General features: G+C 39.9%; 1 protein-coding gene across 4 annotated transcripts in view; it reads left to right on the top strand.

Moving 5' to 3' along the window:
• The window catches only part of bag6l (BCL2 associated athanogene 6, like), a 57,170-nt gene extending 29,801 nt beyond the window's left edge, over window positions 1-27,369 (top strand). For all 4 annotated transcript variants that reach the window (XM_061966787.1, XM_061966789.1, XM_061966785.1 and 1 more), the window contains exons 16-25: window positions 65-234; window positions 335-388; window positions 476-578; window positions 3,318-3,442; window positions 3,616-3,750; window positions 6,935-7,000; window positions 17,143-17,286; window positions 17,445-17,552; window positions 18,455-18,601; window positions 27,095-27,369. In XM_061966787.1, coding sequence (XP_061822771.1) covers window positions 65-234; window positions 335-388; window positions 476-578; window positions 3,318-3,442; window positions 3,616-3,750; window positions 6,935-7,000; window positions 17,143-17,286; window positions 17,445-17,552; window positions 18,455-18,601; window positions 27,095-27,220 — 1,178 coding nt within the window. In that variant the 3' untranslated portion in view covers window positions 27,221-27,369. The remainder of the gene's footprint in view (window positions 1-64; window positions 235-334; window positions 389-475; window positions 579-3,317; window positions 3,443-3,615; window positions 3,751-6,934; window positions 7,001-17,142; window positions 17,287-17,444; window positions 17,553-18,454; window positions 18,602-27,094) is intronic.
• The last annotated feature ends 219 nt before the right edge of the window (window positions 27,370-27,588 follow it).

Genomic DNA, 27,588 nt, shown 5'->3' with positions numbered 1-27,588 from the left:
TCAAAACAAGTAGGAATGACTGTCAACACTAAACAGGCTTCTAAAAAAGTTGTCACACCAACAGGTTTCTTTTGCGACCTGTTGTCTCTGTTGTGTCAAAATTTTGCAATGGTGGACATAGTGCTGTTGCTTAATGGGACGGCTCAGCCTATTACCCGAATTCAGCCCCAGCTGACTGACTTCTTCACTGAGCACTACCTGCAGGGCCAAGAACCCACTGACCCTAACATAGCTGTAAGTACTGACTAGTTGTCTGCACTTTAGGTAAAACAATCTCTTGAATTGCATGTGTGGAAGTGTGAATAATTTTATTCAATCATTGATGTTTGTACAGAGAGCAGCTGAGAACCTCATCAGCGGTCTGGAGGAGCATATAAGGGAGAGTTTTGTAAGGACATCTCGTTTTAACCACAGTCTGTGCTGTGCGTGCTTATAATACAATTCATGGGAACTGACAACTGGCATTCTTCTCTAGGACACAGTGAGGGTCCGTGATGGAGTGGACATTGTTCAAACCAACCTTGTGTTCCTCAGACAGCAATTAGTACAGATGGCTTCACATGTTCTGTGCTGCAATGGTATGTTATTTGTGTCAGTTTAGCTGTTTAAATTGTTTTGGTGCATTCTCCTCTTTATTCGTGTCAATAGGTGCTGCAGAAAGGGCCCAGCAGAAGATAAGGGGACGGCGTGGCGAAGTTGGTAGAGTAGCCGTGCCAGCAATCGGAGGGTTGCTGGTTACTGGGGTTCAATCCCCACCTTCTACCATCCTAGTCACGTCCGTTGTGTCCTTGGGCAAGACACTTCACCCTTGCTCCTGATGGCTGCTGGTTAGCGCCTTGCATGGCAGCTCCCGCCATCAGTGTGTGAATGTGTGTGTGAATGGGTGAATGTGGAAATAGTGTCAAAGCGCTTTGAGTACCTTGAAGGTAGAAAAGCGCTATACAAGTATAACCCATTTATCATTTATTTATAAATGCCAACATTCTCCGATGTCAAAATTCATTATTAATTATTTATAACTAAATATAATTTGAATCATTTATTTAGCACTCCCTGAATTTTGTTATATAGTTTGGCAGATAGATAAACAGTCCTTTTAATTTAGAAATGAAAAAAACTTCCAAGTTACGGTTGTTTTGGTTGCCTTCAAATGAGATTACTGTAAAAACTAAGCACATGAAATAATGTAACAAGCATGTTAAATCAACATACAACCTGGTATGAACTGAAGTAAGCACTGAAACCGTACAGTAAAAAAGTTTGCACTTATGCCGCTAGCTTGATGATAACATACACATCACAATCCTAGTGACAAAGGTCAAAAATTAGCATCACAATCATAGTTGATTCTGATTTTAAGGCAACAAATTTGACATAAAACAGCATATGCATAACTACTGGCTGGCATATACTCCTCCAAATTCTGTGGAAGTTAAAAGTCAGACTGCTGACTTTGTAACGTGGAACCTCGATGTACGAACTTGATTGGTTCTTGAACAGGGTTCATAAATCAAAAAGTTCATATGGTGAAGCAGAGTTCCCTTTAAGAAACAATGTAAACATGAATAATGTGTTCCAGCCTCGACAAAAGTCACTATTTAGTTAAGGTTTACTTTGAACACAATCTAAAGTGCAATACAGTACTGTATATCAAATAAACATAAGGTGTTGATAGATCAATGTTCTATTTAATAACATGCTGAAACAACAAGCTGAACTGTGCTGTATGCTCTGCCCTGGCATCACACCCACACACGCAGAAGGCACTATGGTACGCTCACAAACAATCAAAATCACAAAAGTCCTTAACTTGAACAACCATATTGCTACAATATTAAACTTTTAAGAAAGTAAAATCCAACCACAAGGAGCTGAGGAAAAAACAACAGACAGGTATTCCACAGGTATTCCCTGCTTTTTTTTCACGCTGGTCTCTTGGCGTTTTGGGACTTATATTAAGTTAGCAAAATGGACAAAACTTCTAAAGGTGAAAAATCAAAATCACACAATAGGCACTCATACTTAATGAATTGCTAAGACTTGACTAGAAAGTCTCCTGTGCAGAAAGTGAGTGGAGGGCCCTGACTTTGCGACAAATGGGTTGTACTTTTATAGCGCTTTTCTACCTTTTTTTTTAAGGAACTCAAAGCGCTTTGACACTATTTCCACATTCACCCATTCACACACACACATTCACACACTGATGGCGGGAGCTGCCATGCACGGCGCTAACCAGGACCCATCAGGAGCAAGGGTGAAGTGTCTTGCTCAAGGACACAACGGACGTGACTAGGATGGTAGAAGGTGGGGATTGAACCAGTAACCCTCAGATTGCTGGCACGGCCACTCTCCCAACTTCGCCACGCCGTCCCCCAATGATGCACCCTGCGTTTAAGCATTTGTACATGAAGACATTGTTCGCACATGAAGTAATACTTGGCTCGATGTAAAAGTTTGAAAATCAAAAAGTTGGCATATAGAGGGGTTCATAAATCGAGCCTCCACTTTATTACTTGAGGCTAGGCTGCAGCGCTCTCTGGCTACAGAAGCCTGTTGAATCAAACCGTAAACTCATCAAATTCTTGAGCAATATAAACAATATTAACCATTAGAGAGCAGCACAATATTTGTTGATACATTTTATTGTAATCAAATGCAAGTAATCAAACCTTGTAATGGTATAATTGGGTGAGGATATACTCACTTATCGCTGTCAATTGGTTCCAAACCAGACCATGGTAAATGTATTTCCGCAAAGTAGGAATTATTAATTAAAAATCAAATATTTTCATAGCTAGAGCATGAAAAAATCTGTTTACAAGCTTTAAATACGGGTTTTAACATTATGAGAGCCCTCAACACGTGATTTAACATCCACACAGTCACCTTTACACTCATTTAATCACAAAAAAACACTGCCTGAAGCTGTGCCAATCAGTGGCCACAATACTCAGCAACTCGCTCTGATTAGTTTAGTTTCATCTGGTGGCCAATACAACTGTAGTACGGTATTCATCCATCCATCCATCCATTTTCTACCGCTTGTCCCTTTTGGGGTCGTGGGGGGTGCTGGAGCCTATCTCAGCTGCATTCGGGCGGAAGGCGGGGTACACCCTGGACAAGTCACCATCTCAGCACAGGGCCAACACAGATAGACAAACAACATTCACACTCACATTCACATATTTTTAGTTAATTTAGCCATTTTTTAGCTTGAAAATGCTTAATTTAGGCCAGAAATATGCTTAGAAAATGTGTTAAAATCTACAGACTTTGTTTTAGATTATGCTATTAATGCTATGTTCTTTCTGCCGCAGATCACACCTTTGGCCCTCGAATTCTGTTGCTGTGCACACAGGGTCTTTTTGAATGTCTTGCCCTCAACTTCTACTGTCTTCAAGGAGACCAGAGAGCTTTGACTGCTATCATGTCCCACCTCATTGTTAGTATCATGCACCATTTTTTTGTAACTGAGGCACATCAGAATATAAACTGTACGGTCAACAGTCACAAGAGTTAATACTATATATATAATATTGTTCATGTAACATTTTCTGTGCTCTGTGAATCTTGGACAGCAACAACATGCTGCATGTTGTTTGTGTTCTTTTGCAGAGGAGAATGTCCACAGATGTCCATCCCATTCTGGTCACCTTGTTGACCAGAATGATGTCTCTGAGGCTGAATGTCATTTTGGAGCACAATCCAGTTACCGAGGATCAGATCCAACACCATGTCATATTTACACAGGTAATAATCAGGGTGACACAAAGCCAGCCTACCTGATGTATGGGGAAATACACATGACGTGTATATAGAACAATATGCTTTTACAAAGACAATGGCAGTTATTAAAATATACTATAGCTGTGTAGTAAGAGTGTCCCGATCCAATATTGATAACTGATTGCACCTTAAATCTCTGACACAAGCAATAGTGTTCTCAAGTTTGATGGAAAGTGTTCTATTAGTTGTACAAACCCCGTTTCCATATGAGTTGGGAAATTGTGTTAGATGTAAATATAAACGGAATACAATGATTTGCAAATACGTTTCAACCCATATTCAATTGAATGCACTACAAAGACAATATATTTGATGTTCAAACTCATAAACTTGATTTTTTTTTTTGCAAATAATAATCAACTTAGAATTTCATGGCTGCAACACGTGCCAAAGTAGTTGGGAAAGGGCATGTTCACCACTGTGTTACATCACCTTTTCTTTTAACAACACTCAATAAACGATTGGGAACTGAGAAAACTAATTGTTGAAGCTTTGAAAGTGGAATTCTTTCCTATTCTTGTTTTATGTAGAGCTTCAGTCGTTCAACAGTCCGGGGTCTCCGCTGTCGTATTTTACGCTTCATAATGCGCCACACATTTCCGATGGGAGACAGGTCTGGACTGCAGGCGGACCAGGAAAGAACCCGCACTCTTTTTTTATGAAGCCACGCTGTTGTAACACGTGCTGAATGTGGCTTGGCATTGTCTTGCTGAAATAAGCAGGGGCGTCCATGAAAAAGACGGCGCTTAGATGGCAGCATATGTTGTTCCAAAACCTGTATGTACCTTTCAGCATTAATGGTGCCTTCACAGATGTGTAAGTTACCCATGCCTTGGGCACTAATGCACCCCCATACCATCACATATGCTGGCTTTTGAACTTTGCGTCGATAACAGTCTGGGTGGTTCGCTTCCCTTTTGGTCCGGATGACGCGATGTCGAATATTTCCAAAAACAATTTGAAATGTGGACTCGTCAAACCACAGAACACTTTTCCACTTTCCATCTTAGATGATCTCGGGCCCAGAGAAGCCGGCGGCGTTTCTGGATGTTGTTGATAAATGGCTTTCGCTTTGCATAGTAGAGCTTTAACTTGCACTTACAGGTGTAGCGACGAACTGTATTTAGTGACAGTGGTTTTCTGAAGTGTTCCTGAGCCCATGTGGTGATATCCTTTAGAGATTGATGTCGGTTTTTGATACAGTGCCGTCTGAGGGATCGAAGGTCACGGTCATTCAATGTTGGTTTACGGCCATGTCGCTTACGTGGAGTGATTTCTCCAGATTCTCTGAACCTTTTGATGATATTATGGACTGTAGATGTTGAAATCCCTAAATTTCTTGCAATTGCACTTTGAGAAACGTTTTCTTAAACTGTTTGACTATTTGCTCACGCAGTTGTGAACAAAGGGGTGTACCTCGCCCCATCCTTTCTTGTGAAAGACTGAGCATTTTTTGGGAAGCTGTTTTTATACCCAATCATGGCACCCACCTGTTCCCAATTAGCCTGCACACCTGTGGGATGTTCCGAATAAGTGTTTGATGAGCATTACTCAACTTTATCAGTATTTGTTGCCACCTTTCCCAACTTCTTTGTCACGTGTTGCTGGCATCAAATTCTAAAGTTAATGATTATTTGCAAAAAAAAAATGTTTATCAGTTTGAACATCAAATGTGTTGTCTTTGTAGCATATTCAACTGAATATGGGTTGAAAATGATTCGCAAATCCGTTTATATTTACATCTAACACAATCTCCCAACTCATATGGAAACGGGGTTTGTATTACACAGCACGTGACTTCTTACTGTAAAAAAAAAAATGGTGGTCAACAAGCCAAGATTGCTGTTGTGCAGCAGGCAGCGCACAGACTATCTGAGTAAACAAGGGGGCCTCGATCTTCCTGCAAAAAGCAGATACGAGCAACAAATCTAACTATGCATAGGAATAGATCTCTATACTTGAGCAAAAAAAGTTTTGTCGAGTGATATCACCGATTATCTGTCGGTCACGTTCCCACACATGACAAACTATCTGGTGCTCCAGACACCGTTCTAAAAAACATAACAGATGAAAACTTGGAAAACCATGGAGGTCTCCAACTTCTTTGGTTGTGGCTGGGTCAAAGAAATTAGTATGAAGACTACCAGATAAATACGCATAGTTCTTGCTCGGGTAAGGTTGCATTTCATGATTTTACACCGCATTTACAGCCATGTTGTTGTTGTTGTTGCATGCGCCGTTACAAGTATGCGTGTTTTCCCTGTCTTTATCAAAATGTAACTATAGATCTCAACATTGTGTATGTGCTGAAAGCTTCATTTATGATTGCTGCCTTTGGTAAAAACATATATTTTTTTAGGTATTGCTCACATTTGCTTTCTTTTATTTAGACTCGCTGAGTTGGTGCTTTACAAAACACTCGTCGCAAAAATGTGTTTAAGAAATACAAATAATATCAAGATAATCCTTAAAAATGGGAAGCACTAAATGTTAAAAGTATATCAAACAAACTTTTAATGAAGTAATCACTGCAAACCCTTGGACTGGAGTGCGTGACACTTTTCTCGTCGTTGTTTCGTACAATCTTGCACTCTTCCGCCCTTTTTGATTACCTCTCGGGGAACTTTAAGGAAATGCTTATCCTTTTCGCGATTTGAACGGTTCGTACGGACGAAAACAACGCAAGCATCGGTCATTTTTCTTCCAGAAAGGCTAAAAGGCGCCTGGTACCCATTGGAAATAGACACTGGCTTGACCACCACGCATATTCAATGACCCGGATGTCATGTAAACCCAAGCAATTCTATTACATTTACTGATGCAAAGCTGGAGAGCCAGTTAACATCTACATTTCCTCAAATGAGCACACAAGTGTAGCGAGGTCATTTACAAATGTAAACATAGTAGGCTAAAGGCTATTATAGTAGTTAGCAGCTAAACAACAGCTAAGCACACAAACTAGAGATATGTAATGTGTCCTTAATTTAACAATATTGCAGTCTAAAAGGATTTATTCCCATCATATGACAATTTTAACAAGTATCAAATAATTATAGTTGCATATTGCTTTCATATACCAGTACAAAGGAATATTTGCTTGTCCACATGAGTAAAAAGTTTAATGTCTGTCTACTTTGGTGCTTTTTAGGCTGACTTGAACCAGAGGACAGAGGCTGGCATTGGACGACAGCTAACGCGAAGTCAAAATGTGGTGGTAATTATTTTTATCGTCACTTTTTTTTTTTTTTTTTTTTTACCCTATCTTGGGAGGAAAACATTTGAGTAGACACTGCCAACATCTAAAATCAAACATTAGTTTTCGCATCTAATCATGCGGATTACATACTGTAGATAGTGTTGAGAGCAGTACACTTTGTTAATACTTTAACATGGAAGGAATCTATTTAAATTATTTACAGTGTGTATAAATTATGGTTGTACGGTATACCGGTACTAATGATTTCAAAATGATACTGTACTGCCTTTAAATAATACCAGTACTTTTCTTTTATCCGCATGCAGTGATGTTGAGTGTGTCAGCACGCACACAAAGCTGCACATACTGACAATATATATATATATATATATATATATATATATATATATATGTGTGTGTGTGTATATATATATATATATATATATATATATATATATATACAGTTGTGCTTATAAGTTTACATACCCTGGGAGAATTTGTGATTTCTTGGCCATTCTTCAGAGAATATGAATGATAACACAAAAACCTTTTTTCCACTCATGCTTAATGGTTGTGTGAAGCTATTTATTGGCAAACAACTGTGTTTACTCTTTTTAAATCAAAATGACAAAAGAAAGTACACAAATGACCCTGATCAAAAGTTTACATACCCCAGTGACTTTGATCTAATAACATGCACAAAAGTTGACACAAACAGGTTTGAATGGCTAATCAAGGTTCCAATCCTCACTTGTGACCTGTTTGTTTGTAATTAATGTGTGTGTATAAAAGGTCAGTGAGTTTCTGGGCTTCTGACAGACCATTGCATCTTTCATCCAGTACTGCACAGATGTTTCTGGATTCTGACTCATGGGGAAGGCAAAATAATTGTCAAAGTATCTGCGAGAAAAGGTAATTGAACTGCATAAAACAGGAAAGGGGTATAAAAAGATATCCAAGTAATTGAGAATGCCAATCAGCAGTGTTCAAACGCTGATTAAGAAGTAGAAAATGAGGGATTCAGGTAGACCAGCAAATATTTCAGCCACAACTGCCAGGAAAATTGTTCGAGATGCAAAGAAAAATCCACAAATAACTTCAGCTGAAATACAGGACTCTCTGAAAAAATGTGGCGTGGCTGTTTCAAGATGCACAATAAGGAGGTACTTGAAGAAAAATGGGCTGCATGACCGAGTGGCCAAAAAGTAAAATTTTGGTCTTATCACTTCAAATTACTTTGTTCCAGAAGTTTTGAGACTAGTCTCTGTGCTGTTTCGCGTAATGTAAGCGGGATACTTTGTGACATTTGCGCAGAAATTGCTTTTTTCTGGCGACTCGACCATGCAGCCCATTTTTCTTCAAGTGCCTCCTTATTGTGCATCTTGAAACAGCCACACCACAATTTTTCAGAGAGTCAACTTCTGTGCATGTTATCAGATCATAGTCACTGGGGTATGTAAACTTTTGATCAGGGTCATTTGGGTACTTTCTTTTGTAATTTTGATTTAAAAGGAGTAAACACAGTTGTTTGCCAATACATAGCTTCACACAACCATTAAGCATGAGTGGAAGAAAGGTTTTTGTGTTATAATTCATATTCTCTGAAGAATGGCCAAGAAATCATAAATTCTCCCAGGGTATGTAAACTTATGAGCACGACTATATATATATACATATATATATATATATATATATATATATATATATATATATATATATATATATATATACACACAGGTAAAAGCCAGTAAATTAGAATATTTTGAAAAACTTGATTTATTTCAGTAATTGCATTAAAAAGGTGTAACTTGTACATTATATTTATTCATTGCACACAGACTGATGCATTCAAATGTTTATTTCATTTAATTTTGATGATATGAAGTGGCAACAAATGAAAATCCAAAATTCCCTGTGTCACAATTTAGAATATTACTTAAGGCTAATACAAAAAAGGGATTTTTAGAAATGTTGGCCAACTGAAAAGTATGAAAATGAAAAATATGAGCATGTACAATACTTATTACTTGGTTGGAGCTCCTTTTGCCTCAATTACTGCGTTAATGCGGCGTGGCATGGAGTCGATGAGTTTCTGGCACTGCTCAGGTGTTATGAGAGCCCAGGTTGCTCTGATAGTGGCCTTCAACTCTTCTGCGTTTTTGGGTCTGGCATTCTGCATCTTCCTTTTCACAATACCCCACAGATTTTCTATGGGGCTAAGGTCAGGGGAGTTGGCGGGCCAATTTAGAACAGAAATACCATGGTCCGTAAACCAGGCACGGGTAGATTTTGCGCTGTGTGCAGGCGCCAAGTCCTGTTGGAACTTGAAATCTCCATCTCCATAGAGCAGGTCAGCAGCAGGAAGCATGAAGTGCTCTAAAACTTGCTGGTAGACGGCTGCGTTGACCCTGGATCTCAGGAAACAGAGTGGACCGACACCAGCAGATGACATGGCACTCCAAACCATCACTGATGGTGGAAACTTTACACTAGACTTCAGGCAACGTGGATCCTGTGCCTCTCCTGTCTTCCTCCAGACTCTGGGACCTCGATTTCCAAAGGAAATGCAAAATTTGCATGGTTGGGTGATGGTTTGGGGTGCCATGTCATCTGCTGGTGTCGGTCCACTCTGTTTCCTGAGATCCAGGGTCAACGTAGCCGTCTACCAGCAAGTTTTAGAGCACTTCATGCTTCCTGCTGCTGACCTGCTCTATGGAGATGGAGATTTCAAGTTCCAACAGGACTTGGCGCCTGCACACAGCGCAAAATCTACCCGTGCCTGGTTTACGGACCATGGTATTTCTGTTCTAAATTGGCCCGCCAACTCCCCTGACCTTAGCCCCATAGAAAATCTGTGGGGTATTGTGAAAAGGAAGATGCAGAATGCCAGACCCAAAAACGCAGAAGAGTTGAAGGCCACTATCAGAGCAACCTGGGCTCTCATAACACCTGAGCAGTGCCAGAAACTCATCGACTCCATGCCACGCCGCATTAACGCAGTAATTGAGGCAAAAGGAGCTCCAACCAAGTATTGAGTATTGTACATGCTCATATTTTTCATTTTCATACTTTTCAGTTGGCCAACATTTCTAAAAATCCCTTTTTTGTATTAGCCTTAAGTAATATTCTAAATTGTGACACAGGGAATTTTGGATTTTCATTTGTTGCCACTTCAAATTATCAAAATTAAATGAAATAAACATTTGAATGCATCAGTCTGTGTGCAATGAATAAATATAATGTACAAGTTACACCTTTTGAATGCAATTACCGTACTGAAATAAATCAAGTTTTTCAAAATATTCTAATTTACTGGCTTTTACCTGTATACAGGACTGTCTCAGAAAATTAGAATATTGTGATCAAGTCCTTTATTTTCTGTAATGCAATTAAAAAAACTAAAATGTCATACATTCTGGATTCATTACACATCAACTGAAATATTGCAAGCCTTTTATTATTTTAATATTGCTGATTATGGCATACAGCTTAAGAAAACTCAAAAATCGTATCTCAAAAAATTAGAATATTTCCTCAGAACAAGTAAAAAAAAAAAAAGATTTATAACAGCAAAACAAAATCAAACATTTGAAAATGTCAATTAATGCACTCAGTACTTGGTTGGGAATCCTTTTGCACGGATTACTGCATCAATGCGGCGTGGCATGGAGGCAATCAGCCTGTGGCATTGCTGAGGTGTTATGAATGCCCAAGGTTGCTTCAATAGCGGCCTTTAGCTCATTTGTATTATTGGGTCTGGTGTCTTTCAGCTTCTTCTTCATAATACCCCACAAATTCTCTATGGGGTTCAGGTCAGGGGAGTTGGCAGGCCAATCGAGGACAGTAATGCCATGGTCAGTACACCAGTTACTGGTGGTTTTGGCACTGTGGGCAGGTGCCAGATCATGCTGGAAAATGAAACCATCATCTCCATAGAGCTTTTCAACAGATGGAAGCATGTAGTGCCCTAAAATCTTTAGAAGCGTCTGACTTGGGCTATGGAAAAGAAGCACTGGACAGTTGCAGAGTGGTCCAGAGTCCTATTTTCAGATGAAAGCAAGTTTGGTATTTAATTTGAAAGTCAAGGCGCTAGAGTCTGAAGGAAGGCTGGAGAGAAGCAAAATCCAAGTTGCTTGAAATCCAGTGTGAAGTTCCCACAGTCAGCAATGGTTTGGGGACCCATGTTAGCAGCTGGTGTTGGTCCACTGTGTTTCATCAAGTTCAGAGTCAATGCAGCTGTGTACCAAGAGATTTTAGAGCACTACATGCTTCCATCTGTTGAAAATCTCTATGGAGATGATGATTTCATTTTCCAGTGCCAAAACCACCAGTAACTGGTGTACTGACCATGGCATTACTGTCCTTGATTGGCCTGCCAACTCCCCTGACCTAAACCCCATAGAGAATTTGTGGGGTATTGTGAAGAAGAAGCTGAAAGACACCAGACCCAATAATGCAAATGAGCTAAAGGCCGCTATTGAAGCATCCTGGGCATCCATAACACCTCAGCAATGCCACAGGCTGATTGCCTCCATGCCACGCCGCATTGATGCAGTAATTCGTGCAAAAGGATTCCCAACCAAGTACTGAGTGTATTAATTGACATTTTCAAATGTTTGATTTTGATTTGCTGTTATAAATCTGTTTTTTTACTTGGTCTGAGGAAATATTCAAATTTTTTGAGATATGATTTTTGAGTTTTCTTAAGCTATATGCCATAATCAGCAATATTAAAATAATAAAAGGCTTGCAATATTTCAGTTGATGTGTAATGAATCCAGAATGTATGACATTTTTGTTTTTTTAATTGAATTACAGAAAATAAAGGACTTTATCACAATATTCTAATTTTCTGAGACAGTCCTGTATATACAGGTAAAAGCCAGTAAATTAGAATATTTTGAAAAACTTGATTTATTTCAGTAATTGCATTCAAAAGGTGTAACTTGTACATTATATTTATTCATTGCACACAGACTGATGCATTCAAATGTTTATTTCATTTAATTTTGATGATTTGAAGTGGCAACAAATGAAAATCCAAAATTCCGTGTGTCACAAAATTTAAATATTACTTAAGGCTAATACAAAAAAGGGATTTTTAGAAATGTTGGCCAACTGAAAAGTATGAAAATGAAAAATATGAGCATGTACAATACTCAATACTTGGTTGGAGCTCCTTTTGCCTCAATTACTGCGTTAATGCGGCGTGGCATGGAGTCGATGAGTTTCTGGAACTGCTCAGGTGTTATGAGAGCCCAGGTTGCTCTGATAGTGGCCTTCAACTCTTCTGCGTTTTTGGGTCTGGCATTCTGCATCTTCCTTTTCACAATACCCCACAGATTTTCTATGGGGCTAAGGTCAGGGGAGTTGGCGGGCCAATTTAGAACAGAAATACCATGGTCTTTAAACCAGGCACGGGTAGATGACATGGCACCCCAAACCATCACCCAACCATGCAAATTTTGCATTTCCTTTGGAAATCGAGGTCCCAGAGTCTGGAGGAAGACAGGAGAGGCACAGGATCCACGTTGCCTGAAGTCTAGTGTAAAGTTTCCACCATCAGTGATGGTTTGGAGTGCCATGTCATCTGCTGGTGTCGGTCCACTCTGTTTCCTGAGATCCAGGGTCAACGCAGCCGTCTACCAGCAAGTTTTAGAGCACTTCATGCTTCCTGCTGCTGACCTGCTCTATGGAGATGGAGATTTCAAGTTCCAATAGGACTTGGCGCCTGCACACAGCGCAAAATCTACCCGTGCCTGGTTTACGGACCATGAAATTTCTGTTCTAAATTGGCCCGCCAACTCCCCTGACCTTAGCCCCATAGAAAATCTGTGGGGTATTGTGAAAAGGAAGATGCAGAATGCCAGACCCAAAAACGCAGAAGAGTTGAAGGCCACTATCAGAGCAACCTGGGCTCTCATAACACCTGAGCAGTGCCAGAAACTCATCGACTCCATGCCACGCCGCATTAACGCAGTAATTGAGGCAAAAGGAGCTCCAACCAAGTATTGAGTATTGTACATGCTCATATTTTTCATTTTCATACTTTTCAGTTGGCCAACATTTCTAAAAATCCCTTTTTTGTATTAGCCTTAAGTAATATTCTAATTTTGTGACACACGGAATTTTGGATTTTCATTTGTTGCCACTTCAAATTATCAAAATTAAATGAAATAAACATTTGAATGCATCAGTCTGTGTGCAATGAATAAATATAATGTACAAGTTACACCTTTTGAATGCAATTACCGTACTGAAATAAATCAAGTTTTTCAAAATATTCTAATTTACTGGCTTTTACCTGTATACAGGACTGTCTCAGAAAATTAGAATATTGTGATCAAGTCCTTTATTTTCTGTAATGCAATTAAAAAAACTAAAATGTCATACATTCTGGATTCATTACACATCAACTGAAATATTGCAAGCCTTTTATTATTTTAATATTGCTGATTATGGCATACAGCTTAAGAAAACTCAAAAATCGTATCTCAAAAAATTAGAATATTTCCTCAGAACAAGTAAAAAAAAAAAAGATTTATAACAGCAAAACAAAATCAAACATTTGAAAATGTCAATTAATGCACTCAGTACTTGGTTGGGAATCCTTTTGCACGGATTACTGCATCAATGCGGCGTGGCATGGAGGCAATCAGCCTGTGGCATTGCTGAGGTGTTATGGATGCCCAGGATGCTTCAATAGCGGCCTTTAGCTCATTTGTATTATTGGGTCTGGTGTCTTTCAGCTTCTTCTTCACAATACCCCACAAATTCTCTATGGGGTTCAGGTCAGGGGAGTTGGCAGGCCAATCGAGGACAGTAATGCCATGGTCAGTACACCAGTTACTGGTGGTTTTGGCACTGTGGGCAGGTGCCAGATCATGCTGGAAAATGAAACCATCATCTCCATAGAGCTTTTCAACAGATGGAAGCATGTAGGGCCCTAAAATCTTTAGAAGCGTCTGACTTGGGCTATGGAAAAGAAGCACTGGACAGTTGCAGAGTGGTCCAGAGTCCTATTTTCAGACGAAAGCAAGTTTGGTATTTAATTTGAAAGTCAAGGCGCTAGAGTCTGAAGGAAGGCTGGAGAGAAGCAAAATCCAAGTTGCTTGAAATCCAGTGTGAAGTTCCCACAGTCAGCAATGGTTTGGGGACCCATGTTAGCAGCTGGTGTTGGTCCACTGTGTTTCATCAAGTCCAGAGTCAATGCAGCTGTGTACCAAGAGATTTTAGAGCACTACATGCTTCCATCTGTTGAAAATCTCTATGGAGATGATGATTTCATTTTCCAGTGCCAAAACCACCAGTAACTGGTGTACTGACCATGGCATTACTGTCCTTGATTGGCCTGCCAACTCCCCTGACCTAAACCCCATAGAGAATTTGTGGGGTATTGTGAAGAAGAAGCTGAAAGACACCAGACCCAATAATGCAAATGAGCTAAAGGCCGCTATTGAAGCATCCTGGGCATCCATAACACCTCAGCAATGCCACAGGCTGATTGCCTCCATGCCACGCCGCATTGATGCAGTAATTCGTGCAAAAGGATTCCCAACCAAGTACTGAGTGTATTAATTGACATTTTCAAATGTTTGATTTTGATTTGCTGTTATAAATCTTTTTTTTTACTTGGTCTGAGGAAATATTCAAATTTTTTGAGATACGATTTTTGAGTTTTCTTAAGCTATATGCCATAATCAGCAATATTAAAATAATAAAAGGCTTGCAATATTTCAGTTGATGTGTAATGAATCCAGAATGTATGACATTTTTGTTTTTTTAATTGAATTACAGAAAATAAAGGACTTTATCACAATGTTCTAATTTTCTGAGACAGTCCTGTATATACAGGTAAAAGCCAGTAAATTAGAATATTTTGAAAAACTTGATTTATTTCAGTAATTGCATTCAAAAGGTGTAACTTGTACATTATATTTATTCATTGCACACAGACTGATACATTCAAATGTTTATTTCATTTAATTTTGATGATTTGAAGTGGCAACAAATGAAAATCCAAAATTCCGTGTGTCACAAAATTTGAATATTACTTAAGGCTAATACAAAAAAGGGATTTTTAGAAATGTTGGCCAACTGAAAAGTATGAAAATGAAAAATATGAGCATGTACAATACTCAATACTTGGTTGGAGCTCCTTTTGCCTCAATTACTGCGTTAATGCGGCGTGGCATGGAGTCGATGAGTTTCTGGCACTGCTCAGGTGTTATGAGAGCCCAGGTTGCTCTGATAGTGGCCTTCAACTCTTCTGCGTTTTTGGGTCTGGCATTCTGCATCTTCCTTTTCACAATACCCCACAGATTTTCTATGGGGCTAAGGTCAGGGGAGTTGGCGGGCCAATTTAGAACAGAAATACCATGGTCCGTAAACCAGGCACGGGTAGATGACATGGCACCCCAAACCATCACCCAACCATGCAAATTTTGCATTTCCTTTGGAAATCGAGGTCCCAGAGTCTGGAGGAAGACAGGAGAGGCACAGGATCCACGTTGCCTGAAGTCTAGTGTAAAGTTTCCACCATCAGTGATGGTTTGGGGTGCCATGTCATCTGCTGGTGTCGGTCCACTCTGTTTCCTGAGATCCAGGGTCAACGCAGCCGTCTACCAGCAAGTTTTAGAGCACTTCATGCTTCCTGCTGCTGACCTGCTCTATGGAGATGGAGATTTCAAGTTCCAACAGGACTTGGCGCCTGCACACAGCGCAAAATCTACCCGTGCCTGGTTTACGGACCATGGTATTTCTGTTCTAAATTGGCCCGCCAACTCCCCTGACCTTTGCCCCATAGAATATCTGTGGGGTATTGTGAAAAGGAAGATGCAGAATGCCAGACCCAAAAACGCAGAAGAGTTGAAGGCCACTATCAGAGCAACCTGGGCTCTCATAACACCTGAGCAGTGCCAGAAACTCATCGACTCCATGCCACGCCGCATTAACGCAGTAATTGAGGCAAAAGGAGCTCCAACCAAGTATTGAGTATTGTACATGCTCATATTTTTCATTTTCATACTTTTCAGTTGGCCAACATTTCTAAAAATCCCTTTTTTGTATTAGCCTTAAGTAATATTCTAATTTTGTGACACACGGAATTTTGGATTTTCATTTGTTGCCACTTCAAATCATCAAAATTAAATTAAATAAACATTTGAATGCATCAGTCTGTGTGCAATGAATAAATATAATGTACAAGTTACACCTTTTGAATGCAATTACTGAAATAAATCAAGTTTTTCAAAATATTCTAATTTACTGGCTTTTACCTGTATATGCATACATGCTTTGGAGACCCTGTCTTGAAAGAAAATGTTTGCCTTGGTGCCCATCTAACTTGCCTTGGTGCCCTAAAATATGAGCTCTCTTTTAAGGCTACACTTGCCTTGACCTTAAAATGTTAAAATTCGAGGCTTGTATGTGTATATATATACATGTGTGTGTGTGTGTGTGTGTGTGTGTGTGTGTGTGTGTGTGTGTGTGTGTGTGTGTGTGTGTGTGTGTGTGTGTTAGAGTGTGTGTGTGTGTGTGTGTGTGTGTGTGTGTGTGTGTGTGTGTGTGTGTGTGTGTGTGTGTGTGTGTGTGTGTATGTATAATGTATTTTTACATTTATATTTAAATATATAGATATTTATATTTTTATATATATCCTACTTTGCTACGAGTTATTTTTTTAATTCAATACTCTTTATCAAAGTTCTGACAGATATGTTATACCCAAGAACACAGACAACAATTCTGTGCTCACACTACTTTATTTACTAAAATTAATGCAATCATACGCATGTGCAAGACAGAACAACATGTCACACTGTCGTTACACCACAACTCCACAGCAGCGTGCTAAACTCGCAACTTTATTGGGCCTCATTGTGGGTTATTTTGAAACTGTATTCACAGACTGAGTCTCAAAAATTGTATTCCTTGTTTGGGCACTTTATTACACAGAATGATACAGGGACTTGTTTGTTGCGCAATATTTGGCCGTATTATGACCAAGACGACATAGGAAAACTGAGGCAAATATTTCCTCCATAAATACAATTGGGACTAGACTGCGTCTAATAAAATTATTTATTCCTATTCAGTATGTCCAATACATAATACATACAATGAAGTCAGTTGTCACTCATCATCTCTGTTTTGCCCAGTTAGAGGAGAGTTTATCTGCTGCAGCTACCACAGCAGAGGGGGTCTTGGCATCGTCTGGTGACAGCGGAGAGGCTACAGACTCCCCAACAAGACGGGCTGAGCTGGCCCCTGAGGAGCAACCATGGGAAGCGTCTCTTCCACCTGTAAGTATCATGTGGCCTTTTTTCATGCACATGTTAGATCATTCTGTTTAGATTTCTGGACATGAGCAACTCTGTAGAGGAAACAAAGCATTCCTGGATATTTAACAAACATACATGTTTAAGCACAAACACGTCAATGATTAGAGTATTTGTCGCAGGAGTGGGTTCCTATTATCAGGCACGACACGTTGTCTCAGAGGAAGATTAATGCGCAGCCTGCGTTGTCTGATGCCTACCTCCACGGCATGCCCGCAAAAAGGAGGAAGGTGAGTCTTATAACACACAACTTTTCTCATATAACCAAACATTATCTAGACTCAGTCACTGACAGTGTAGTGCAGTACTTCTCAAACAATGCACTCTGTGGCGTCCCGGGGTGGCTGCTACTCCCACGTCAGTGCAAAAGAAAATATTTTTTACTGCCAAAATCACCTGATCAGCAACTAGTCGATGTTTAAAAAAACTTTAATAGTGGCTTTTAAAGTTGACTAGTCTGTGCAACACCTAGGGCACATTAAGGGTGCAAAGGTACAGGGTACCCACAGTACGGTCCGAACCTCGGTTTTCGGACCACAGTTTTGGTTCCTTTTGGTACGTTGTTTGTGTTTAAAGGGGTGATATTATGATTTTTTTTTTATGATCCTGAGTGCACATATGGAAAGTATTCAGACCCCTTTAAATTTTTCACTCTTTAATCAATTTACACTCAGCACCCCATCTTGACAAAAAAAACAGAAATGTAGGTCATTTTGGCAAATGATCTACATTTATTCAGACTTTTTGCTCAATACTTTGTTGATGCATCTTTGGCAGCGTTTACACCCTCAAGTCTTTTTTAATACGATGCTGTTTCCTTTTTCTATGGCTGGGTCAATCGCTTTTGACTGTGGTGAGTGCATAGTGTGTTTGATTTATTGCGAACAATTTCATTGGTCACACTGACTCCTTCGGCAATTTCATTAGTCCCATGTGACGAGGTTGATTTCTTGGCTGCGTTAGTTTCGTGACCCCAGAAAAATCAATAAATTAGGCGCAGCGTTGTATAAAACACAGAATTTAAAGTCTGGGGGGAAAAGTAGCAGCTATAGACCGGTATTTCAATTCCTGAAGAAAAAAAACTGAGAACTGCTGTTGTGGTTCACCTGTATTCTGTGTCTTACGTCATCAGATGACAGAGCGTGAAGGACCCCACCTCTCCTTGTCAGATGCAGTGTGTCGAGCAGCTGGCTCTGTTGGAGCTTTGCCGGTCACTGCCATAAACAGCCTGCAGGGGGAGCTGCAGAGGCCAGAGCTCCAGGAAGCATATGCAACACAGGCATGACATCCCTCACTTTTGAAAGCTATGCCATGTTTTTGTTTTTATTGCACAGTCTTTGGCCCTGTGTCAAAAACACCAGTGTAAACGTTAAAGCTAATCTTTTTTCTTTTTGTTTACATCTGTGTAAACGCAACAGTAAAGGTAAGATAATGGTGATCAATGAAGTATGCATCAAAGTGTCAAGCAGCTAAGAAGTACAGTATATTGTTTTTATTGTCATTTAATATTTATTACTTCACTGATATTGAAAATACAATTTAAAATGCATATATATTCGATTTGAACCAAAATCGGGCCTTGAAAAATAATTAATACGATATTTAGCTAATTTTATGCAGAGAGTACTTGTTTGGGTAATCACAAAGCCAAATATAAATGTTGTCTATACTGTAAAGTATATTTGCAAAGAAATGTCCACCATTGTTAATTCAATACAGTAGCAGCGCCGTGCATATATGATCAATTCCTTAGCATCTTTTGGCATCATTTAATTCGGGTAGCAACTGCAGTTGTTAGTCCTTCTATCCATTTTCTGTACCGCTTATCATCGGGAGTTCAAGCCTATCCTAGTTGACTTTTGATGAAAGGCTGACTACATCCTGGATTAGTCACTTGCTCAGCACACATATCAAGACTGACGGTCACTTGTAAAACACAGCACACTGACATCCATTCACATTCACAGTCACTTAGTGGGAATCGAACATGCGCGAGCTGCAACCCAAAAATAGAAGCTACACAAACTGCTGCGTTTTCAACAACTGACAGATAAGATAGGAAAGATAAGATAAGATAAGATAGGAAAGATAAGAAACACTTGTGGGCAGAAGTTGACACAGGCTTGTCACGTCATATTTATTGTGGGCCCTGATTAATTTATGTAAAACTGTTTTTCTTTCTTGACTTTTTCTTTTGGTCATTTTTAAAAACAAATTCAATGTAAAAGTTCGAAATAATTTTGGATTTTTTTTTTTTTTTTTTCAAAAATACATATTGACTCAAATACATACACACATTTACTTGGCTACGTGGGTTCCCTTCGGGTACTCCGGCTTCCCCCCACCTCCAAAAGTTGATTGGCAACACTAAATGGACCCTATTGGTGAATGTGAGTGTGAATGTTGTCTGTCTATCTGTGTTGGCCCTGCGATGAGGTCCAGGGTGTACCCCGCCTTCCGCCCGAGTGCAGCTGGGATAGGCTCCAGCACCTCCCGTGACCCCAAGAGGGACAAACGGTAATAAAAATGGATGGATGGATACTTAATTGTTTTAATTAGAAGTGCTGTAGATTCCAAAATGTATTGACAAGACCAAGAATGTATCAACTTTTTTTTTAGTGATTATGACTGATTGCAGGATTTTTCATTGACCGCAACAATTATTTATTGTTTGTTGACAGCACTCATTGGATCGACCAATACTCAAAACAACAAGTAGTTGTTGTTCTGAGTATTGATCCAATCAATTCACTTAATTTACTGCATGATACACATTTTACAAAGACTTTTTCCAAAGTGCTACACAAGGATATATAATTTAAAATCTTAAAATAAGTCAAATGAAATCAATAAAAGAAAAGCAATAACAGACATAGAGGACCACACGACTCGCACAAAGTTTAAGCCCAGAAATTATAAGTGGGTTTTAAGACGAGATTTAAAAACATCTTGGCATTACGGGGCGAAACGTTCCTTATTTTTAGGCCCAGATTTACGCGAGTTGGCAGTCGGCAAGCTGACAATTTATTTGAATGTCTCACCACTTTGCCAATGTTTTGGTGGTTCCTGGCCATCCCAACCAGTTTCTCTTCATCTGAGGGTGGCAGTGTACCGGTAGGTCTTTTCCGGACCAGGGGTGTGCAACTTGCAGCTCTTCAGCCTCCTTGTTGCTGCTGCATTCTAAAGGAACTTTTACCATCCTTCATGGTTACATTTGTATTTCTATCATTTCTGACAGTGTGTAAAGCTATGAATGTTAGGGGTGTCTCGATACGACGTTTTCACTTATGATACCGCAAGTAAAAAGACATTTTGGAACCTTCAGCATCTCTGATCAGATTTAAGGGGGAAAAAAGCACAGTGTTAGCCTTCCGCTCAAATGCAGCTGAGATAGGCTCCAGCACCCCCCGTGACCCCAAAAGGGACAAGCGGTAGAAAATGGATGGATGGATGGATGGATGGGTTACTTACTGTTAGCTAGTGGTCGAAGATAAGTTACCCGCACTAGCTAAAACTGTTAACAACATAGGTCGTAGCATGGGTGTAAGAGACATACAAAACCCAAAACCAGTGAAGTTAGCAGTTGTGTAAATCGTAAATAAAAACAGAATACAGTGATTTGCAAATCCTTTTCAACTTATATCCAATTGAATAGACTGCAAAGACAAGATACTTAACGTTCGAACTGGTAAACTTTATTTTTTGCAAATATTAGCTTAATTTGATGCCTGCAACATGTTTCAAAAAAGCTGGCACAAGTGGCAAAAAAGACTGAGAAAGTTGATTAATGCTCATCAAACACTTATTTGGAACATCCCACGGGTGAACAGGCTAATTGGGAACAGGTGGGTGCCATGATTAGGTATAAAAGCAGCTTCCATGAAATGCTCAGTCATTCACAAACAAGGATGGGGCGAGGGTCACCACTTTGGGAACAAATGCGTGAGCAAATTGTCCAACAGTTTAAGAACAACATTTCTCAATGGGCTATTGCAAGGAATTTAGGGATTTCACCATCTACGGTCCGTAATATCATCAAAAGGTTCAAAGAATCTGGAGATAACCAACATTGAATGCCGTGGCCTTCGATTCCTCAGGCGGTACTGCATCAAAAACCAACATCTGTGTGTAAAGGATATCACCACATCGGCTCAGGAACACTTCAGAAAACCACCGTCAGTAACTACAGTTTGTTGCTACATCTGTAAGTGCAAGTTAAAACTCTACTGTGCAAAGCGAAAGCCAATTATCAACAACACCCAGAAACGCAGCCGACTTTGCTGGACCTGAGCTCACCTAAAATGGACTGATGCAAAGTGGAAAAGTGTTCTGTGGGCTGACGAGGCCACATTTCAAATTGTGGATGTCGTGTCCTCTGGACCGAAGAGGAAAAGAAGCATCCGGATTGTTATAGGCGCAAAGTTGAAAAGCCAGCATCTGTGATGGTATGGGGGTGCATTAGTGCCCAAGGCATGGTTAACTTACACATCTGTGAAGGCACCATTAATGCTGAAAGGTACATAAAGGTTTTGGAGCAACATATGTTGCCATCCAAGCAACGTATTTTTCATGGACGCCCCTGCTTATTTCAATAAGCAGGGGGCGTCCATGAAAAATACGTTGCTTGGATGGCAAACTGTTGGATGCCACATTCTGCACGTGTTACAACAGCGTGGCTTCATAGTAAAAGAGTGTGGGTACTAGACTGGCCTGCCTGTAGTCCAGACCTGTCTCCCATTGAAAATGTGTGACGCATTATGAAGCCTAAAATATGACAATGGAGACCCCGGACTGTTGAACAACTTAAGCTGTACATCAAGCAAGAATGGGAAAGAATTCCACCTGAAAAGTTAAAAAAATTGCTCTCCTCAGTTGCCAAACGTTTACTGAGTGTTGTTAAAAGGAAAGACCATGTAACACAGTGGTAAAATGCCCTTGTGCCAACTTTTTTGCAATGTGTTGCTGCCATTAAATTCTAAGTTAAAGATTATTTAAAAAATTTAAAAAAAGTGTTTCTCAGTTCCAACATTAAGTATCTTGTCTTTGCAGTTTATTCAATTGAATAGAATTTCAAAAGGATTTGCAAATCATTGTATTCTGTTTTTATTTATGATTTACACGACGTGCCAACTTCACTCGTTTTGGGTTTTGGACATCGCAAACCTATTTAGGGGTCAGAACGTAATTTTATAGTTAAAGTATGCATTCGTGTAATGATAATAGTTAAGGAGACTTTAAAATTGCAAAAAAATATGATTTGTTAAAATGTGTTACAATATGGTAGGTGTACATTTTCACTTACGATATAATACCGATATTGCAGCCTTGACAATTGGCCGATACAGTTATTGTTACGATACGATATCGGCGAAAATAATACAGCATGGTGTGGAATGTTAGAAAAGGTTTGATCAAGTGGTATGTTGTTGTGATCACGTGGGCTCTACTGCTGGATAGAAGTGCTTGAGCGGACTCTTGAGTGTACTGAATATGGGGTGGTGTAGCCCAGATGGTAGAATGGCATGCCAGCAACTTCAGGGTTCCTGGTTGGTATCGAACTTCCACCATTCTAGTCACAACCACTGAGTCCTTGGCCAAGACACTTCACTCATCTTGCTCCTGATGGGTCGTGTTTAGCGTCTTGCATGGCAGGTTCCGCCATCAGTGTGTGAATGGGTGAATGTGATGTATAATGTAAATCGCTTTGGGTATCGTTCAGTTATAGTAAAAGCGCTATATAATTTATAATTTACCATTCAGTTGTTGTATCTTGTTTTCCTACACAGCAGAGGCAGTCCTAGCTAGATTCACACCCTGGGCGAACCCTCCCTTGCCTTATCTCCACCTCGAGTTCTAACACATGGGTGAGATGGGCGGAGGTTTTAAAGACCTGCACCAGAGGCGAACTTTGGAAAAGGAGGAATATTACGCCTCTGTTTGTGAAAGACAGGCCGGCAAACTGCCGCCCTTACCTTGTAGCAAAGGGCCACTAATGGAAATGAGCGGTGGTATTTTATAAAACTGTTTCTGTTTTGTTCTGTGTGTGTGTGTGTGTGTGTGTGCTCTCACATAGATTGCACCCTGGGTGGTCACCCACATTGCCCATCGCAAAAACCAGCCCTGCTTCTGAGTCTCATTTTCCAATATGCATTAATTTCAGTTTGTCCTTGGTGTGTTGCCTTGGTAGTTTATTGCCATTAAATTGACATGCCAGCTCTATTTTGTATATCCTACAAAGGGTTTGCCAGGAAATATTGTACTTCTTACACATTAGCTCAGTGGTTCTTAACCTTGTTGGAGGTACCGAACCCCACCAATTTCATATGCGCATTCACCAAACCTGAACCGTAATCATAAAATGATGTTATATTAGAGAAATACTAATAAAGATATATTTTACAAACGGAAAGTTACAGGAATGTACACATAATCCCATGTTTACATCTCATTGTGCAACATGTGAATGTTTAAGTGGGAACTAAATGCGATATCTGAAAGGGGTACACATTATTTCTAAAGTAGGACCCCCACCCAGACATATAATACTAGTACACAGCTCATGAAAAACAATATGTTATAGTCATTGTAAGTGGGCCAATTGATTGATTGAGATTTTTATTAGTAGGTTGCACAGTGAGGTACATGTTCCGTACAATTGACCACTAAATGGTAACACCCTAATAAGTTTTTCAACTTGTTTAAGTCGGGGTCCACTTTAATTGATTCATGATACAGATATATACTATCATATATACTATCATAATACAGTCATCACACAAGACACTTATATTAAAAAATAATCTCATGGAAATGACTGCTGTCATTTGATTATAATAATAAAACATTGAACTTGTTATTTCGTCAGGTTTGGGACAGGTGTGCTGCAGGTGTGACCACAGTGTATGTGCACGTCTGACGTCGCTCACATGCGCTCCACCGAATGCTCAAGGAGTTTTTGCGTTTGCTCACACAAATGGAAAATTAGAGGGAACATTGTTTGGGGGTATCCATAATACGCGGGCAGGGAGAAGTTTTTATTTACACGATGAGTCGGGCGTGTCTTGACCTCCGCGGCAGAGGCTCTGTCGAACCCCTTAGGCCGACTCACCGAACCCCTAGGGTTTGATCGAACCCAGGTTAAGAACCACTGCATTAGCTCTTTAGAGACAACATGCATCTTACTTGTAGTTTTGATTACCAAATGTGAAGGTGTTAATTGCCTTGTAAAATTGGCATCCAATATACATTAGTATTGATATAGCGCAATTGTTTTAATGCATTTGTTTTGTGTTGGAAGGTCACAACTAATTAATTTTGTATCACATGCAAGTTGTATTGACTTAACTTTATTTCTGTATGTTCAGTTTCACATTGTTTTGAAGTAAAGACTCTTAAAGGCCTTTCAAATGGAAACAACCTGTTATCTGTCAGTTATTCTATTAGACGTTTTAGATGCAGGCCAATACAATCCGATGCCTGTTTTATTGTATAGGGACGGCGTGGCGCAGTGGAAGAATGGCCGTGCGCGACCCGAGGGTCCCTGGTTCAATCCCCACCTAGTACCAAACTCGTCATGTCCGTTGTGTCCTGAGCAAGACACTTCACCCTTGCTCCTGATGGGTGCTGGTTAGCGCCTTGCATCGCAGCTCCCTCCATCAGTGTGTGAATGTGTGTGTGAATGGGTAAATGTGGAGGTAGTGTCAAAGCGCTTTGAGTACCTTGAAGGTAGAAAAGCGCTATACAAGTACAACCCATTTATCATTATTTATTTATATTAGACCGATACAACTATCTGATCGGGACACCCCTATGATTTGTATATTTAGTGCTGTTTCTGAAGCGAAGGAACAGACAATACAATGGCAATGTACTTTATTGATACAGAAGAGTGGTATAAAACCACCCCTGAGACGTGATGCAACAGTCAATCCTGACCTGTTTTGTATTTGGTGTTGACAGAAACCCCTCAGAATGCACAAATCGTGTACCTGCAACATATTTTGGCTTGACTAAGTCATTCATGATTAAAGGCCTACTGAAACCCACTACTACCGACCACGCAGTCTGATAGTTTATATATCAATGATGAAATCTTAACATTGCAACACATGCTTACTAAAGTGCAATTTTAAATTTTGCGCGAAATATCCTGCTGAAAACGTCTCGGTATGATGACAGCTGCGCGTGACGTCACGGATTGTAGAGGACATTTTGGGACAGCATGGTGGCCAGCTATTAAGTCATCTGTTTTCATCGCAAAATTCCACAGTATTCTGGACATCTGTGTTGGTGAATCTTTTTAAATTTGTTCAATGAACAATGGAGACAGCAAAGAAGAAATCTGTAGGTGGGAAGCGGTGTAGTGCGGCAGGTGTTGTGCCGGATAACACAGCCAGTGTTTCATTGTTTACATTCCCGGAAGATGACAGTCAAGCTTTACCATTGGCCTGTGGAGAACTGGGACAACAGAGACTCTTACCAGGAGGACTTTGAGTTGGATGCGCAGACGCGGTACCGTGAGTACACATGGAGCTGCGGCTTCCAAACATTTGATCGCTTGCCCTTTGGGGAGGTGAGTGGTACTTTGGGCTGTGGGATTGAGTGTGTTGTGCAGGTGTTTGAGTTGTATTGGCGGGTTATATGGACGGGGGGGGGGGGGGGGGGGGGGGGGTGTTTGTTATGCGGGATTAATTTGTGGCATATTAAATATAAGCCTGGTTGTGTTGTGGCTAAAAGAGTATATATATGTCTTGTGTTTATTTACTGTTTTAGTCATTCCCAGCTGAATATCAGGTCCCACCTGCCTCTCACAGCATCTTCCCTATCTGAATCGCTCCCACTGCCCTCTAGTCCTTCACTCTCACTTTCCTCATCCACAAATCTTTCATCCTCGCTCAAATCGTCGCTTTCTCGGTCCGAATCGCTCTCGCTGCTGGTGGCCATGATTGTAAACAATGTGCAGATGTGAGGAGCTCCACAACCTGTGACGTCACACTACTCGTCTGCTACTTCCGGTAAAGGGAAGGCTTTTTTATCAGCGACCAAAAGTTGCGGACTTTATCGTCGATGTTCTCTACTAAATCCTTTCAGCAAAAATATCGCAATATCGCAAAATGATCAAGTATGACACATAGAATGGACCTGCTATCCTTGTTTAAATAAGAAAATCGCATTTCAGTAGGCCTTTAAATGTCTCATTTTATAATTGCTCTTTAACCAAACAAAAATATGTTTTACCCGATTACTCAATTATCCAAGGAATTTTACACAGAGTATCTGTTTACTAAACCATTATTAATACATGATCAAATAAATATGAATAATATATCAAATGAAGTAAAATAAAATAAGCCGTTTACCCTAGTATTCTGTTTCAGTTTCAGTGAGAAAAAAAAAATCCTAAATAAAATGTCAATCTAATTGTCCATCCATCCATCCATCCATCCATTTTCTACCGCTTGTCCCTTTTTTGGGGTCGCGGGTGGTGCTGGAGCCTATTGTGTTTGTTTTAAATCACTGAACATTTATGTTGCATAATCATTCCAAGCTGGAAAAATGGTTTGCACAAAAGACATCCACTCCCACATGATGTATGTTCAAGTGTAGCTGTGGAACTATGACGATTACCTTTGAGCTTACTAAAGCTGGAGAAGAAGGATGCAGATGTTGGTTTATTAACAGTTTTAGTTTAGTGGTTCAAGAAGTGACTTGGTTTTGGATGAAGCGTTTCAGTTTAGCAATTGTAACTCCTTATGTGTGTCTCTGCCACCAGGTGAAGAACGACATCAAAGTGCGAGTGCAGGAAGATCCAGACTACAGCGCTCAGAGATATCCCAATTCACATCAAGCTTTCTCCTCAGATGACTCTGAAAATGCAGACTGCAATCATGGAACTTGAATCCGAGGTCAAAGGTGAAATGACCGTAACAGGAGCATTTAGAACGCTCATGCCCATTGTTTCCGACAACTGTGGACCAATAATGCCCACGGAGCTCGTCAAGTGTTGTGAGGAAACATTATTTTTGAATAAACAGCAGAAAACGACAATTTTTGTGAGTAGGATAATTTAAATTACCGTATTTTTCGGAGTATAAGTCGCACCCGCCGAAAATGCATAATAAAGAAGGGAAAAAAAACTTATAAGTCGCATTTTGGGGGGAAATTTATTTGATAAAACCCAACACCAAGAATAGACATTTGAAAGGCAATTTAAAATAAATAAAGAATAGTGAACAACAGGCTGAATAAGTGTACGTTATATGACGC

Source organism: Nerophis lumbriciformis, linkage group LG11, assembly GCF_033978685.3.
Source record: "Nerophis lumbriciformis linkage group LG11, RoL_Nlum_v2.1, whole genome shotgun sequence".
Classification (NCBI taxonomy): domain Eukaryota; kingdom Metazoa; phylum Chordata; class Actinopteri; order Syngnathiformes; family Syngnathidae; genus Nerophis; species Nerophis lumbriciformis.
The sequence above is the reverse complement of the archived record's forward strand: the minus strand, read 5'-3'. Positions and strand labels throughout refer to the sequence as shown.